This window comes from Pristis pectinata, chromosome 27, assembly GCF_009764475.1.
Source record: "Pristis pectinata isolate sPriPec2 chromosome 27, sPriPec2.1.pri, whole genome shotgun sequence".
In the NCBI taxonomy this organism is placed as follows: Eukaryota; Metazoa; Chordata; class Chondrichthyes; order Rhinopristiformes; family Pristidae; genus Pristis; species Pristis pectinata.
Genome location: NC_067431.1, coordinates 13,740,042 through 13,752,736, shown reverse-complemented (window position 1 = coordinate 13,752,736; position 12,695 = coordinate 13,740,042). Strand labels below are relative to the sequence as shown.

The 12,695-nt window shown below is 40.1% G+C and overlaps 1 protein-coding gene across 1 annotated transcript in view; it reads right to left on the bottom strand.

Moving 5' to 3' along the window:
* Positions 1-12,695, bottom strand: part of LOC127583578 (platelet endothelial aggregation receptor 1-like) — a 35,123-nt gene that overhangs the window by 11,422 nt on the left and 11,006 nt on the right. The window contains exons 8-14 of the mRNA XM_052039700.1: positions 10,592-10,774; positions 10,060-10,221; positions 8,839-9,045; positions 7,601-7,780; positions 4,745-4,894; positions 2,966-3,088; positions 1,556-1,690 (exon numbers count right to left, since the gene is read on the bottom strand). Of these exons, the coding sequence (XP_051895660.1) occupies positions 1,556-1,690; positions 2,966-3,088; positions 4,745-4,894; positions 7,601-7,780; positions 8,839-9,045; positions 10,060-10,221; positions 10,592-10,774 (1,140 nt within the window). The remainder of the gene's footprint in view (positions 1-1,555; positions 1,691-2,965; positions 3,089-4,744; positions 4,895-7,600; positions 7,781-8,838; positions 9,046-10,059; positions 10,222-10,591; positions 10,775-12,695) is intronic.

The window sequence follows — 12,695 nt, the reverse complement described above, 5'->3', positions numbered from 1 at the left end:
ACATTTCAACTTATTTGCATAAGACAAACTCTTACAAATAACAATGACAAACTGAAATTTTTTTTAAGCATAATGTTGGTTGATAATTATAAGGCAGAATAATGGGAAGACCTCCCCTGCTCTTCTTTCAAATAGTATTACCCTCTCTTTTACATGTCCTTGAGAAATTAAGTATAACCTTGTTTTAATGTCATCTGAAAGGAGGCATCTTCAGTGATGTAGTACTACCTTAATATGTGGTACAGTGATGTAGTACTGCCTCAGTATGTGGTATAGTGATGTAGTACGACCTCAGTACAATGCCAGCCTGGATTAAATACACAATATCTCTGGAGTGCAACTGGACCTCATAACTCTTTGATTCACTGCCAACAGCTTACATGGAAATAAGGTGCCATCTTAAATAGTCACACAGTTTTCATCAAAGCAGAAATGCTGGCCAGGAATTTTGATTTTAAGTTAATGAGACTAAGTTTTGGATGCTAGGCAGCCAGTACAATTAACCAATTTCTACTTCAAGATACCCATGCCTTACACTGGGGGGTGTTTCTGATGCAGTAAAGAAAAAGGGGGAGTGTACTATCTGTTGACTGGAGAACCTATTTGCTTCAGTCTATTGTATAAATAGCAATACACAATTATAGCATATTTTTAAGATTTTCAACCTCAGGTATTATTTATTAGTTTTATATTGCATGCTTGTCACTCTGTTGGTAGTGCTGAGTCATGCTCTTTTTTGTGGCCAAGTGGCCCTGTGTTCCACCAGTGTTGCTCCTTGAGCAGTGAAAGTGCCCTGCCTTCTTCTCAGAAATCACAGCATCATATAGCATGGAAATAAGGTCCTTCATCACAGAGTCCGAACTGACCATCAAAAACCCATTTACACTAAGCACATCTCCCCACAATCCCATCAACTCTCCAATAACCTCTCGACTTCCCGCCAGATTCAACCACCCGCCTACATACTGGGGAAAATTTAGTGGCCAACCAACCTCCTGATTTGCAGGTCTTTGGAATATGGAAGGAAACTGGAGCAGTCGGAGGAAACCCATGGGGCTACAGGACAAATGTGCAAACTTTGCACTTTAAGGAATTGCTTGTGTGTAATTGAAAATTAAATGAATCAGATTAATGCTGAGACCATTCTCAGAGAAGACAACCTTAAATGGATTAGCGTTCTGCGTTTTTAAGGGCTTCTTTTGTTTAGATCAGTCACTATTTTCAGATAAATGTCATGAAATCAGCTGATGCATTGGGCAGTTAGGTTTCCAGGGCTTAAAACACAAATCTGGCATCAACATTTATATGAAAAGGCTTCAGAGGAAAACACTTGTGCTCCAAATGATTAGGTTAAATTGCTTTACTCTGAATAGTATAGATTGTCTTTGAGTGCAAGCACAGACCTCATCTGTCTGGTCTGAAAGAGCCTCTTGATTTCACACTCTAATGGAATTTATCTCCAGCCAAAATGCAGCCAACTACTACAATTTGCATGGAATGCTCTTCAAGCTGGAAAAATTTAAATTATAATCTTGAAAATATTTTTTATACATACCACGTGGATTAGGCTGGGAGGAATTTCTGATACAGTAAAAGCCCTCCAAGCACAAGCCACTGGGCTGGGTCTGACCAACAGTTGAACAGTAATGTCCTGGATCACATGGCAAGCAATCGGACAATGAAGCCCTTCCTACAGAAAGCACAAGAATATCTCTGTATTAGAAATGATCAGAGCGAGTACGTAAAGTAATGACAGCTTTGAGAGCTGGGTGTTGATCGGGGCACAAGGACCCTTCTTCAGTGTGTTAGGGATATATCAGCTGCCAGCGGAACAGGCAAATGGACCTTGGTGCCAGCCTAGATCGCATGTTCAGGTTTTGGAATTTGTGCTTATACCTACCAGACCAGGAAATGAGTGCAATCAACTAGGTCAGGGTGACATTTATTTTTGCATTCAAATACAATTAAAATGCTAGAATTTCCTGAGAACTGCCTGTGCTCCCTTACTTGCTCAGTCCACGTTACCATGTCGTATAATGGCTGAGTTATGCCTCCAGGGAAGTGTCTCTCAAAATTGACAGAGTGAGGATATTTGTGAATGCCTTTGGCCTTGAGAAGCATTCAAAAACTTAAAAGTTGAAACATTAAAAATACATTAGAAAATGCATTAAAACAAAAAATGCAAATTACCAAGAACTTCTGTTCATTTCACCCTTCATTGAAATGAATGGAATCACTCAGTGTGTACCAGATCCACTCTGCCACGGGTTGAATAGGCAGAGCAGAAGTTGGTGCTCTTCCACTAGACTCCATGAAAAGTCCAATGTCAAACTATAGTTGGAAGATTGCTGGTGATCAGCTCTGAGGAAATTCGGTGCTTGTACATTCACATAGCCCCAAACTTCCTGAGAGTTACAGAGGGAAACTCTGGCAGCCAAAGTCTGGCCTTTTGCCAAAAACAAAATGCCACAGTGTCACAACTGAGATTTATATTAGAACTTCCTTTGCTCATACTCGTGTGCTGAATGGTAATGGCGCAGTCAAATTTAGATAAATAGAACGTTAGTTCATTTGAACAATTTTTTTTAATAAGTCGACTTTCTCTGAAAAGCAAAAGTAAGAATTCCATTTTTTAAATTTGTATTCTAGTTTTACTAATTTTATCTGAGCAAATGGAATATGAGAACTAGCATCACTTTCTAGAGATTACAGAAGTGATTCGCTTCAGATCAGATATATGATGCTTTCACATAGATCTATAAGATGCATAATCACTGGCAGCCTGTTACAGACGAATTATTACTATGATCCCACTTTAATGAACAAAAGAACAAAAGAGGATGATTTCATGTATGTGCAGTGCAACATGAAACCAAATATCTTCAGTGTTATTACACGTATGAAGTTCTCCCTGAAATGTCATGCATCATTAAAGATAAATTTATGTGGTAAATAGCGTTTACACCTTTTGAAGGATTGTAGGTCCCAATTGGACAGGGGGCTGGTCTTGCTGTTCCACTTGTACAATAGTAACCAACGGGGCAGAGGGCTCCTTCAATCCCATTGTTTGGATTGGGTGTTTGGGCACCTGTGAACAATAAACAACGCATTATAATCCTAATTACTAAAAAACTTTGGATTCATTGACTAAACTTAGAATGGATCATGCCTAAATGCACATTTCAGAGTTATCTAATCAAAGCAACTGCTGTAATTTACAAACGAAAAATAAATGTTAGAGTTATGATTTAGTCTCTGCACTTGGTAGTACACCTAAATTATTCTACCAGACTGGAGACATCAGCTTAACTTGTCTCAGTTGTGCTAAAGATGCTACATTTTGCCTCTGATAATGACTTTATAACCTCATTTGATGTCAGACTGATGGCTGTTGCCAAGCCCCTAAGAAGTGACTGGAATCAAAGAATCCCCCTGAATCCAAGTGAACAATTATTGGCTTTACTAACTAACCACATATTCTATGGGCAGATATTCTAAGCAAGGAATATCAGAATCTATTCATTTATATTTCACAATGCTTTGACAATAGACAATAGACTGCAGTGCAGACAGAAGCTCACAGAATGGGACAATTGCTGCAGTAACACTTGTATCACTCAGACTTTTACAGGGGTTATTGCAATACTTGTCAAGGTAGTTACACACCATTACATGTCAGTGCCGGTCTTCATGTACTGGGGAATGTTATATGAGCACACTGATTATTTAATTCTTACTTCCATGCACAATATTTCACATCATCTGACAGAAGGAGAATTGTCAACATGAAATGACGAGTTCTGCTGCTTATGACAAAGTTGCAACCATATATATTTATTCACTTACACACTAAGACAAGATAAGATAAGATTTCTTTATTAGTCACATGTACATCGAAACACAGTGAAATGCATCTTTTGCATAGAGTGTTCTGGGGGCAGCCCGCAAGTGCCGCCACACTTCCGGCGCCAACATAGCATGCCCACAACTTCCTAACCTGTACACCTTTGGAACGTGGGAGGAAACCGGACCACCTTGAAGAAACCCACAGAGACATGGGGAGAATGTACAAACTCCATACAGACAGCAGCTGGAATTGAACCCGGGTCGCTGGCGCTGTAAAACGTTACGTTAACTGTTACACTACCGTGCCTGCCCAAACAATGTGTATCTACCACTGGTTAAATGTTGCATTGGTATTAAGAGTTAATTTAAATTTGTTAAATATACAAAGTAGATTTAATATAGTATTATAATACAATATATTAATAAAACACATGAATGCATGCATGCTTATGCTCAAAACTAGCCTGTTTAAAAGTATGAATGACATTTGGTTCCACGTTCTATTTCCACCAATATCCCTGCAAAATAAACACCGCTTACAGTATTGAAAATTAGCAAAATGAATACGTCTACTAGTCAAGTAAGTAAAGCATTGTAAGCCAACAGGTATAGATGTTGGACCAGCTACCCAATCCATTTTGGCAAGTTATTAAACTGAAGTATAGACTTTATTCTACAGGGAAGGGAAGGGAAGGGAACATATGATGTCCACCTGATCTGGCCAACACAGGGCTCCACTCCAGGCTATGGTGTTTTATTACTAAATGCTATCCAAAGTTGCTTACCAAGCCACTTGGCAAGTATATTGCTCTTGTCCAACCAGGAGTAAGGAGTATGTGTGGCCCCGCTAGCTTTATCCACATTCCAGGAAAACAAAATGTAAAGGCTGCTCTCTCACCCAGTTTACAGTAGTATCCTGCTGCACATGGACCTTGAGGGGCTGTCATCCCAGGGCGGTTACAGTAGAATCCAGGGTCACAAATGGTGCAATCATTTGGAGAGGTCAAACCAGTTTTATTGCTGTAATAGCCAACTGGACAATCAACACCTGTTTTGTAATAATAAACATTTAAAACTTCCAATGATCTTGGCAACTCAGATCAAAAAGATCTTTCTTATTTTTTTATTATAGGTAACTTGCCTGAGCTGCCATGGTAAATTGTATGACCTTTCTCCACAAAGTTTTGCTTGGTGGGAGCACAGATCAGTCAATTAGAAGTGGGGCAGATATCTGCTACTAATACCCAGTTTGTGGTGCTCACAACTTTCAAGTAATTTATTTTAACAAATGGAAACTCAGGGAGTCAATCATTAGGCTTCCTGGCCAATGCTCCTCATTTTTCATGCAACACTCCACTTGATGTGGTTGTGTGTTACGTCAAGACCTCAGAATACTCTTACTCAAATGATCTCACATTTAAAACTTAAAGACCCAGTGCCATGCTGGATCTGTGCAGTCACTTATTCCCACCTTATCCCATACCTCTGAATAATGCCTCTGCCTGGGGTATGGTGTCATAGTGCTGTTTTTGGACTACCAATGTAGAGGCCTGAACTAGTGACAGGATGACACGAGTTTGAATGTCACAACAGCAGCTAGGGAATTTAAATTCATGAATTGTACAAGTATGGAATAAAATGCTGGTGTCAGTAATGGTGACAATGAAAAAACTCAACTGTTGTAAAAACACAAAGGATTCATTAATATCTGTCAAGGAAGGAAATGGATTATTGCTACCTGGTCTGCAACTCCAGACTCACAATAGTCAAAAGTTAATCAAAATGATTCATCAATGCTTGGCTATAGGCAATAGTCACAGAGTCAGAGTTGTACAGCACAGAAACTGGCCTTTCGGCCCAACTTATCCATGCTGACTATGATGCTCACCTATGTTAATCCTATTTGCTCACATTAGGTCCGTACCCCTCTGCTTCTTTTCTATCCAAGTACCTGTCCAAATGCCTTTCAAACATTGTAATTGTGTCCACCATTACCACTTCCTCTTCCAGATACCCACCAACCTCTGTGAACAACTTGTCCATCAGATCTCCTTTAAGTTTCTCCCCTCTCACCTTAAACCTATGCCCCCCACCCCACCCGAGGAAAAAGTCTGTGACTATCCACCATATCTATGCCCCCCATAATTTTATAAACCACCTCAAGTTCATTCCTCAGCCTCCTATGTTCCAGTGAAAATAAACCTAGACTATCCAGTTTCTCTTTATAAGTAAAGCTCTCCATTCCGGACAACATCCTGGTGAATCTCTTCTGTACTCGTTCTATTGCTGCCACATCCTTTCTGTACGGTGGTGACCAGAACATACACAACACTCCAAGTGCAGCCTGACCAATGTTTTGTACAACTGCAACATGACATCCCAACTCTTATACTCAGTACCTCGGCCTATGAAGGCAAGCATGTCAAATAGCTTTTTCACTGCCCTATTCACCTGTGCCACCATTTTCATAGAGCTATAAATTTTCACCCTGAGGTCCCTCTGTACACCAACACTCCCGAGGTTCCTGCCATTAACTGTATATATCTTGTTAGTATTTGACATACCAAAATGCATTACCTCAACTTGTCTGGATTAAATTCCATCTGCCTCTGCTCTGCCCAACTTTCCAACTGATTTTTGCTCCTCTGTATCCTTTCACAACCTTTTAAATATACATAAAACAATGGTCCCAGCACCTGTGGTACCCCAGCAGTTACAGACTTCCAGTCAGACAAACACCCTTCAACTACTACCCTCTGCCTCATATCACCAAGCCAATCTTGGATCAGTTTGCCAACATGCCCTGGATCCCATGTGCCCAAACCTTCTGTACCAGCTACTGTGTGAGACTTTGTCAGAAGCTTTGATGAAGACAATGTGAAGCAAGTTGCTACCAGCCTGTCCTCATCAATTTTCTTAGTTACGTCCTCAAAAACTCAGTCAGATTTGAGACAGGATTTCCCCTGCGCAAAACCACTCTGACTCCTCCTAATCAGGCCTGGCCTTTCCAAGTGTCCCTTGGAATGTTTGCAGTAATTTCCCTACTGCTGATGCAAGGCTCACCAGCCTGTAGTTTATTGGCTTATCCCTATTGCCCTTTTTGAATAAGGAAACAACATTAACTATCCTCCTGATACCTTATTCATGGCCAATGAAGATGCAGAAATCTCCATTAGAGGTCCAGAAATCTCCTCCCTTCTTTCCCATAGTATCCTGAGATAGATCCCATCAGGCCCTGGGGATTTATCCACCTTATTGTGTGTCGATATCTCAAACACTTCCTCCTTCCTGGCACCGACATGTTACAACATAGTGCACCTGCTGCCCTTGTCATTGATTGCAGGCTTGGGATAAATACATTATGAACATGCTTGGGAACATGTTTTCTGGAACATGTTCATAATGTTTTTATCCCACACCTGCAATAAAATCAAAGACAAGAACAACAGGTGCACATGCCATGTGTAAATTCTCCTACAAGTCTCACACAATCGTGGCGTTGAAATACATTACCGTTCCATCATCATTGCTGGATCCAAATCCTAGGACTCCTGTTCCTACTACACTGTGGGACTATTTTCACCAGAAGGACTGAAATAGTCCCAGAAGGTGGCTTACCAGTATTGGGGATGGGCAATGAATTCCGGCTATGGCAATGATGCCAAAATCCCCAAAAATGAATAAAAACAAGTTTATTTCTCATATAGAGTTGTACAGATTTTATACAGAAGTCTTAAACGTGTAAGTTTCTTACCTGTGGTAGATCCTGCCTCACAATACCTGCCCACTGGGCAAATGTCACCAGTGATGCCATCAGTTGGAATGGGAGTTGTTGCTCCTGCAAGGCAATAAAAGCCTTTCCAACAGGAACCAGAAGGTTCAACCAGTCCTTCTTGGCTGCAGAACAGACCAGGTGGGCAAGGATCACATTGAGCTAGAATCAGAGGACAGACAATGATTTAAATATTACTTGTTGAATTGCTAAGGCATAGAAGGTTTTGGATCAAGTGCTGGCAAATGGAATTAATGTAGATGGGTCACATGTTCACATGTTCAGCGTGGGCCAAAGGACCTGTTTCTGTGCTGTATGATTCTATGATATGTATTTTTTGCACACAAGAGGGCATTATTGAAGGCACCTTTAATTAAAGAGTTCTGGTATGTATTAATATTATGTTTTACGCATTAATACTCAAATGCACAGGATCATTGAACTGTCTCATTTTTATGAATGGTTGATGAGAACAAATAGTTGTTGATAAAGAGGCAGTATGAGGTGCAACATTGCTGATTTGAAATAATATCAGCAAGGAATGTGCTGTAAAGTTAGAGGCGCACGGTGCATAAAATAAATGGGCTCAAATCACAAGACGGATTCCATGGGGAATCATTGGGCTTTGTCGGCAAGCTCAACTTCATTGGACTCCATTGGCATTTTGGCACAAGTCAAATAAACTTTTATCAACATCCTATGGTCATCACGTGAGTAGAGAGGGAATAAAATGGCTAGCAAAAAGATTAATTTAGGTTAGTCACAGCAATAACCCAGAATTTATTTTCATGAGTCAAGTACTTATTTATTGCTGAACTAACAATTAGATAAGATTTCTTTATTAGTCACACGTACATTGAAACACACAGTGAGACGCATCTTTTGCATAGAATGTTTTGGCGGCAGCCCGCAAGTGTCGCCACGCTTCCAGCGCCAAAGTAGCATGCCCACAACTTCCTAACCCGTATGTCTTTTGGAATGTGGGAGGAAATCGGAGCACCCGGAGGAAACCCATGCAGACATGTGGAGAACGTACAAACTCCTTAGAGACAGTGGATGGAATTGAACCTGGGTTGCTGGCGCTGTAATAGCATTACACTAACAGCCACGCTACTGTGCCGCCCTTTTATTACATTTGAAAGATCGAATCTAATTGCCTGTAAATAAGATTCGTTATTTCCTCAAAAGGGAAAGGTGATCTGAATAGATTAAGCATTTACCTGTTGAGGTTTGACCTTCTTTGTTGCTGAAAGTCCCACGGGGACACTTGTGTTGGGTAGCAAATTCTGTTTTGACTGGACAGAAATATCCTGGTGGGCAGAGCTGAGGGATTTCCACTCCCCGGTTCTCCAATTCTGATGTGTTACAATAGGCTCCAGCAGGGCAAGGCTTGCAGTCAGGCTGGCCTGTCAGAGCTTGATAGAAACCTATTGACCACAAAAGGCACTGTAATCTTGCTGGAGGGAAAATGAAACTGAGATTCTCAACAAAAACCTAACCCGTCACTTCTAAAAGCTTCTGGTGCCCACAAAGGGAATGAAGATGATCAGATCATCATGAAAGCACCTTCCAAAACCAGCAGGTATATGAGAGCACCAGAAACCCCACAAAATCACACCAAACCGGACCTCCATAGGTTTTCCTTCATTGTCGCTGGGTTAAAATCCTTGTATTTCCTATCCAACATCAATTTAGGATACTATCACCACACAAGCTGCATCATATAAGTAATGTGAAGATTTTTTTAAATGGATGAGAGAAGTGGTAACTAGGAGTTTAATTTAAAGACTAGCAACCAAAACTGGCAATGATGTGGACATACAAATATTTGTCATGGCAAGGGATTTCCACACAAGGCAGGACTTTCCACAAGTGTTTGTCAAGCCAATCAGATCATTCTGAACTTGTTGAAATATTAAAATGATATGACAGAAAATGCTTCAGGTAAAGGCTAAATAGTCCATTTCTGGGTGTGTTGGATGTAGCAATGAGGCAGGAAGATATTTTAAGGAAGCATTCAATGATCCATTCATGGGTGGCTAACAGATATAGCTGAATACAGATACACATTCTTCCTCATTTGTCTGTCCTGTTTCACTATGCCTATGTGATCCAAGACAAATGAATGTAGAATCAGGAAAACCTTCCCTTTAGATGGAAGAGAAAGATTAATTGATTGTTGCCTTCTCAGTTTAATCAGGATGAGTTTAGTCATATCCAGATGAAATACACTACACCTCTCAAATGAGCAAAGAGAAACAAGACTGCCCTTGAGCTATGATTGAAGACATTGCTAATGCCACCTACCAGACAGAGCTGGAGGGTGAAAGGAGAGAATGGGAGACAATAATTTTGAAAAGAAAATGCAAAAATGAGAAGAGAGAGAAATCTTACAAAATTGTATTACATTAATGATCAAGTTTTTAATGAAATTATTTTACCTCTTGGACAAGGGTCAGGACTGAAACTTCCTGCTGGACACCTTGACCCAGCAGGGCACATGAAGTCTGCTGGGGTTGGAGAGTTCTGGCCTCCTGGGCAGTAGTAACCAGATAAACAGACACCAGTAGGGTGAATTAACCCAATGCCTTCGCAGAAGAACCCTAGGAAAGGACAACCTGTTCTGATAAAGGGTTATTGATCTTAAATGGTAACTCTATTTGTCTCACTACACATGTTGCCTGGCTTGCTGAGTCTTTTAGCATTTCCAGTTTTTATTTCAGATTTCCAGCATCTGCATTATTTTTGATTTTTCAACCATATTTAGAAATCTCTTTTAAGCTTTACTTTGAATTGATTTGCAAGGTAAGCACAGCGGATACTTTTTAACTGATGCCGACATGTTTTACTGATACTCTATTTAATAGGAACATATTTTACAAGTATATAAATTATTTTGAAGTGGATTTCAGACAATACCATGTAGTGTTTTCATTGCACATCAAACAATTTGAGAGACGAGCGCCGTTTTACCTTGTGTGCATGGCAGGCAGTTGTCCAATGCCTTGTTCCTGGCTGTTGTGGAATATGTCCTTTCAGGGCATGGTTTGGGGAAAGCCGAACCCTCAGGGCAGTAATGCCCTGCAATACACTTGAACTGGTCTGGAGCACGTTCAGTACTGCCAATTGGACAATAATACCCCGCATCACAAAGACCTAGATTATGATGAAAAATACAGTCAATATTACTTATGTTTTGGATCAGAATGTACATTTTAATGTCATCATGTCACTGAATTGCAGCAATTTTCTGATAACTCTCTGAAAATCGAATACTGTGGAATAAAACGATCAAGTACATTGACCTTGTTAAATCTAACCAGTATTGTGTAATATATGAACAGTTTAACTTGACCTTAGAGGACAGATTAATTTTGTGTGAAATGAAATTTTAAGCCTGTTGTTTATGAACAACTTTGTAATTTCAGTAAGTGAAGTACTCAGAATAATTCCATCTTGCATTATACACTTTAATCCATCTGTGCTGTTCCATGAGCAGTAGAAATGTACTAAAATAGTTCCTTGATGAGTACTGCACCAGGTCAGATGATAGCTGATTTCACAGCTGTAATGAGAGGAATGCTCCTTACATATAAATTCTAGGAACAGCAACTCTCACAGTCTTCTCTCAGAGATAATGGAAATCTCTTTAAAGAAAACTAAACCCAATAAATACTTTTTATTTCTATATTGCACATTGCATATAAATGTTGTAATTTTGAGGCAAAAGACTTTGCAATATTTCAAGAAGAATGACAAATTTAAAGATTCATCAGTACTTTGAAGGAATTGATAGGGTGATGGTGACATTTTTCTATGAGAGTAAGAACTTTGAGAGATCTTGAGAGTCTGACAGAAGATATAGAGAGGTGAATGATATCAGTGACCATAGGATGTAGGAGAGGAAACAGGGCACAGTAAAGGTTCATTCATCCAGCCGCTTGTGGCTTGCAGATTTTACAGATTATCAGATATTATTCCATTAATCAACACACTATTAATTCATTTTTTTAAAAAAAAGATGTTACACTGTAGAATAATAAATTTTCCAGCAAACCCAGCAATTTTAAAGGGAGCATGGGAAAAGGTCCCCAACAAATTTCAAGGGAGCATGATGAAATGAAGCAGGTGAGCTTGAAGGGAATGTGGAAACTGGAGCCCCAGTGAGTTGAAGGGAACGCAGGAACCAGCACCTGGTGGGCCAGATACCAAACTATCAGGATTTCTGAATAATCTGACAGCAGATTATCAGAGTTTTACTATAGTCAAGGAGTGGGAATGGAAGGAATCAAGAGGGCTTCACGAAGAAAGTACATGTTCTGAGAATTAAGTAATGAAGGCAGAAAAGCGAGGAGCTGAAATGGGGGAGAAACTACTGCAGTGGGAGCTTACTTTGCAAGAGCACAAGAGAGATTACTTGGAATTGAGAAGAATTGAGCAGCGGAGACTGGAAGCAGAGATCTTGTGAATAGCCTTAATTTTGGGGCTAAGATGTCCAACTGTTCCTCACATTCATGGTCTGAATTAGGAATGAATTGTATGGTATAGGAAGGTTAGGAATGGGTGGAATTGGGAGAGAGGAGGCTGGAGGTGCTTTTGTGTTCCACACGTATCTGGATGCAGATGGATCTGGTTGGCAATTGTACACATTCCTATGGTGGCATGACCCTGGTTGGACATTTATTCAAACATTTTTTGAATCTGAGGCGAGGGAGGTGGCTGCGACAAAATGCACCGAATGACTGCTAAATATGAAAGTGTCTAGGGTAGAGGTGGAGGCGACCCATGGGCTTGATAGCCAATCACAAACTGGATGTCAGAAAACTGATCACTTTTTAATGATTTTCCAGAAGTATTGCTGATATATTTCTACCTGAGATACGTCGACAGGTGTACAAGCATCTTGTCCAAAATTTGTTGATAATCCTGTTGCGTTGCTACCTTAAATAACCAATAGTTTTAGACATCCATTTTCTTGGTAATCTAGACAGCTATTTATTCAGAGATGTTCTTCATCGTGATCTGCAGATGCTGCCCCTGACTCACCTGCAGCTAATTTTATACTACAATTTACGAA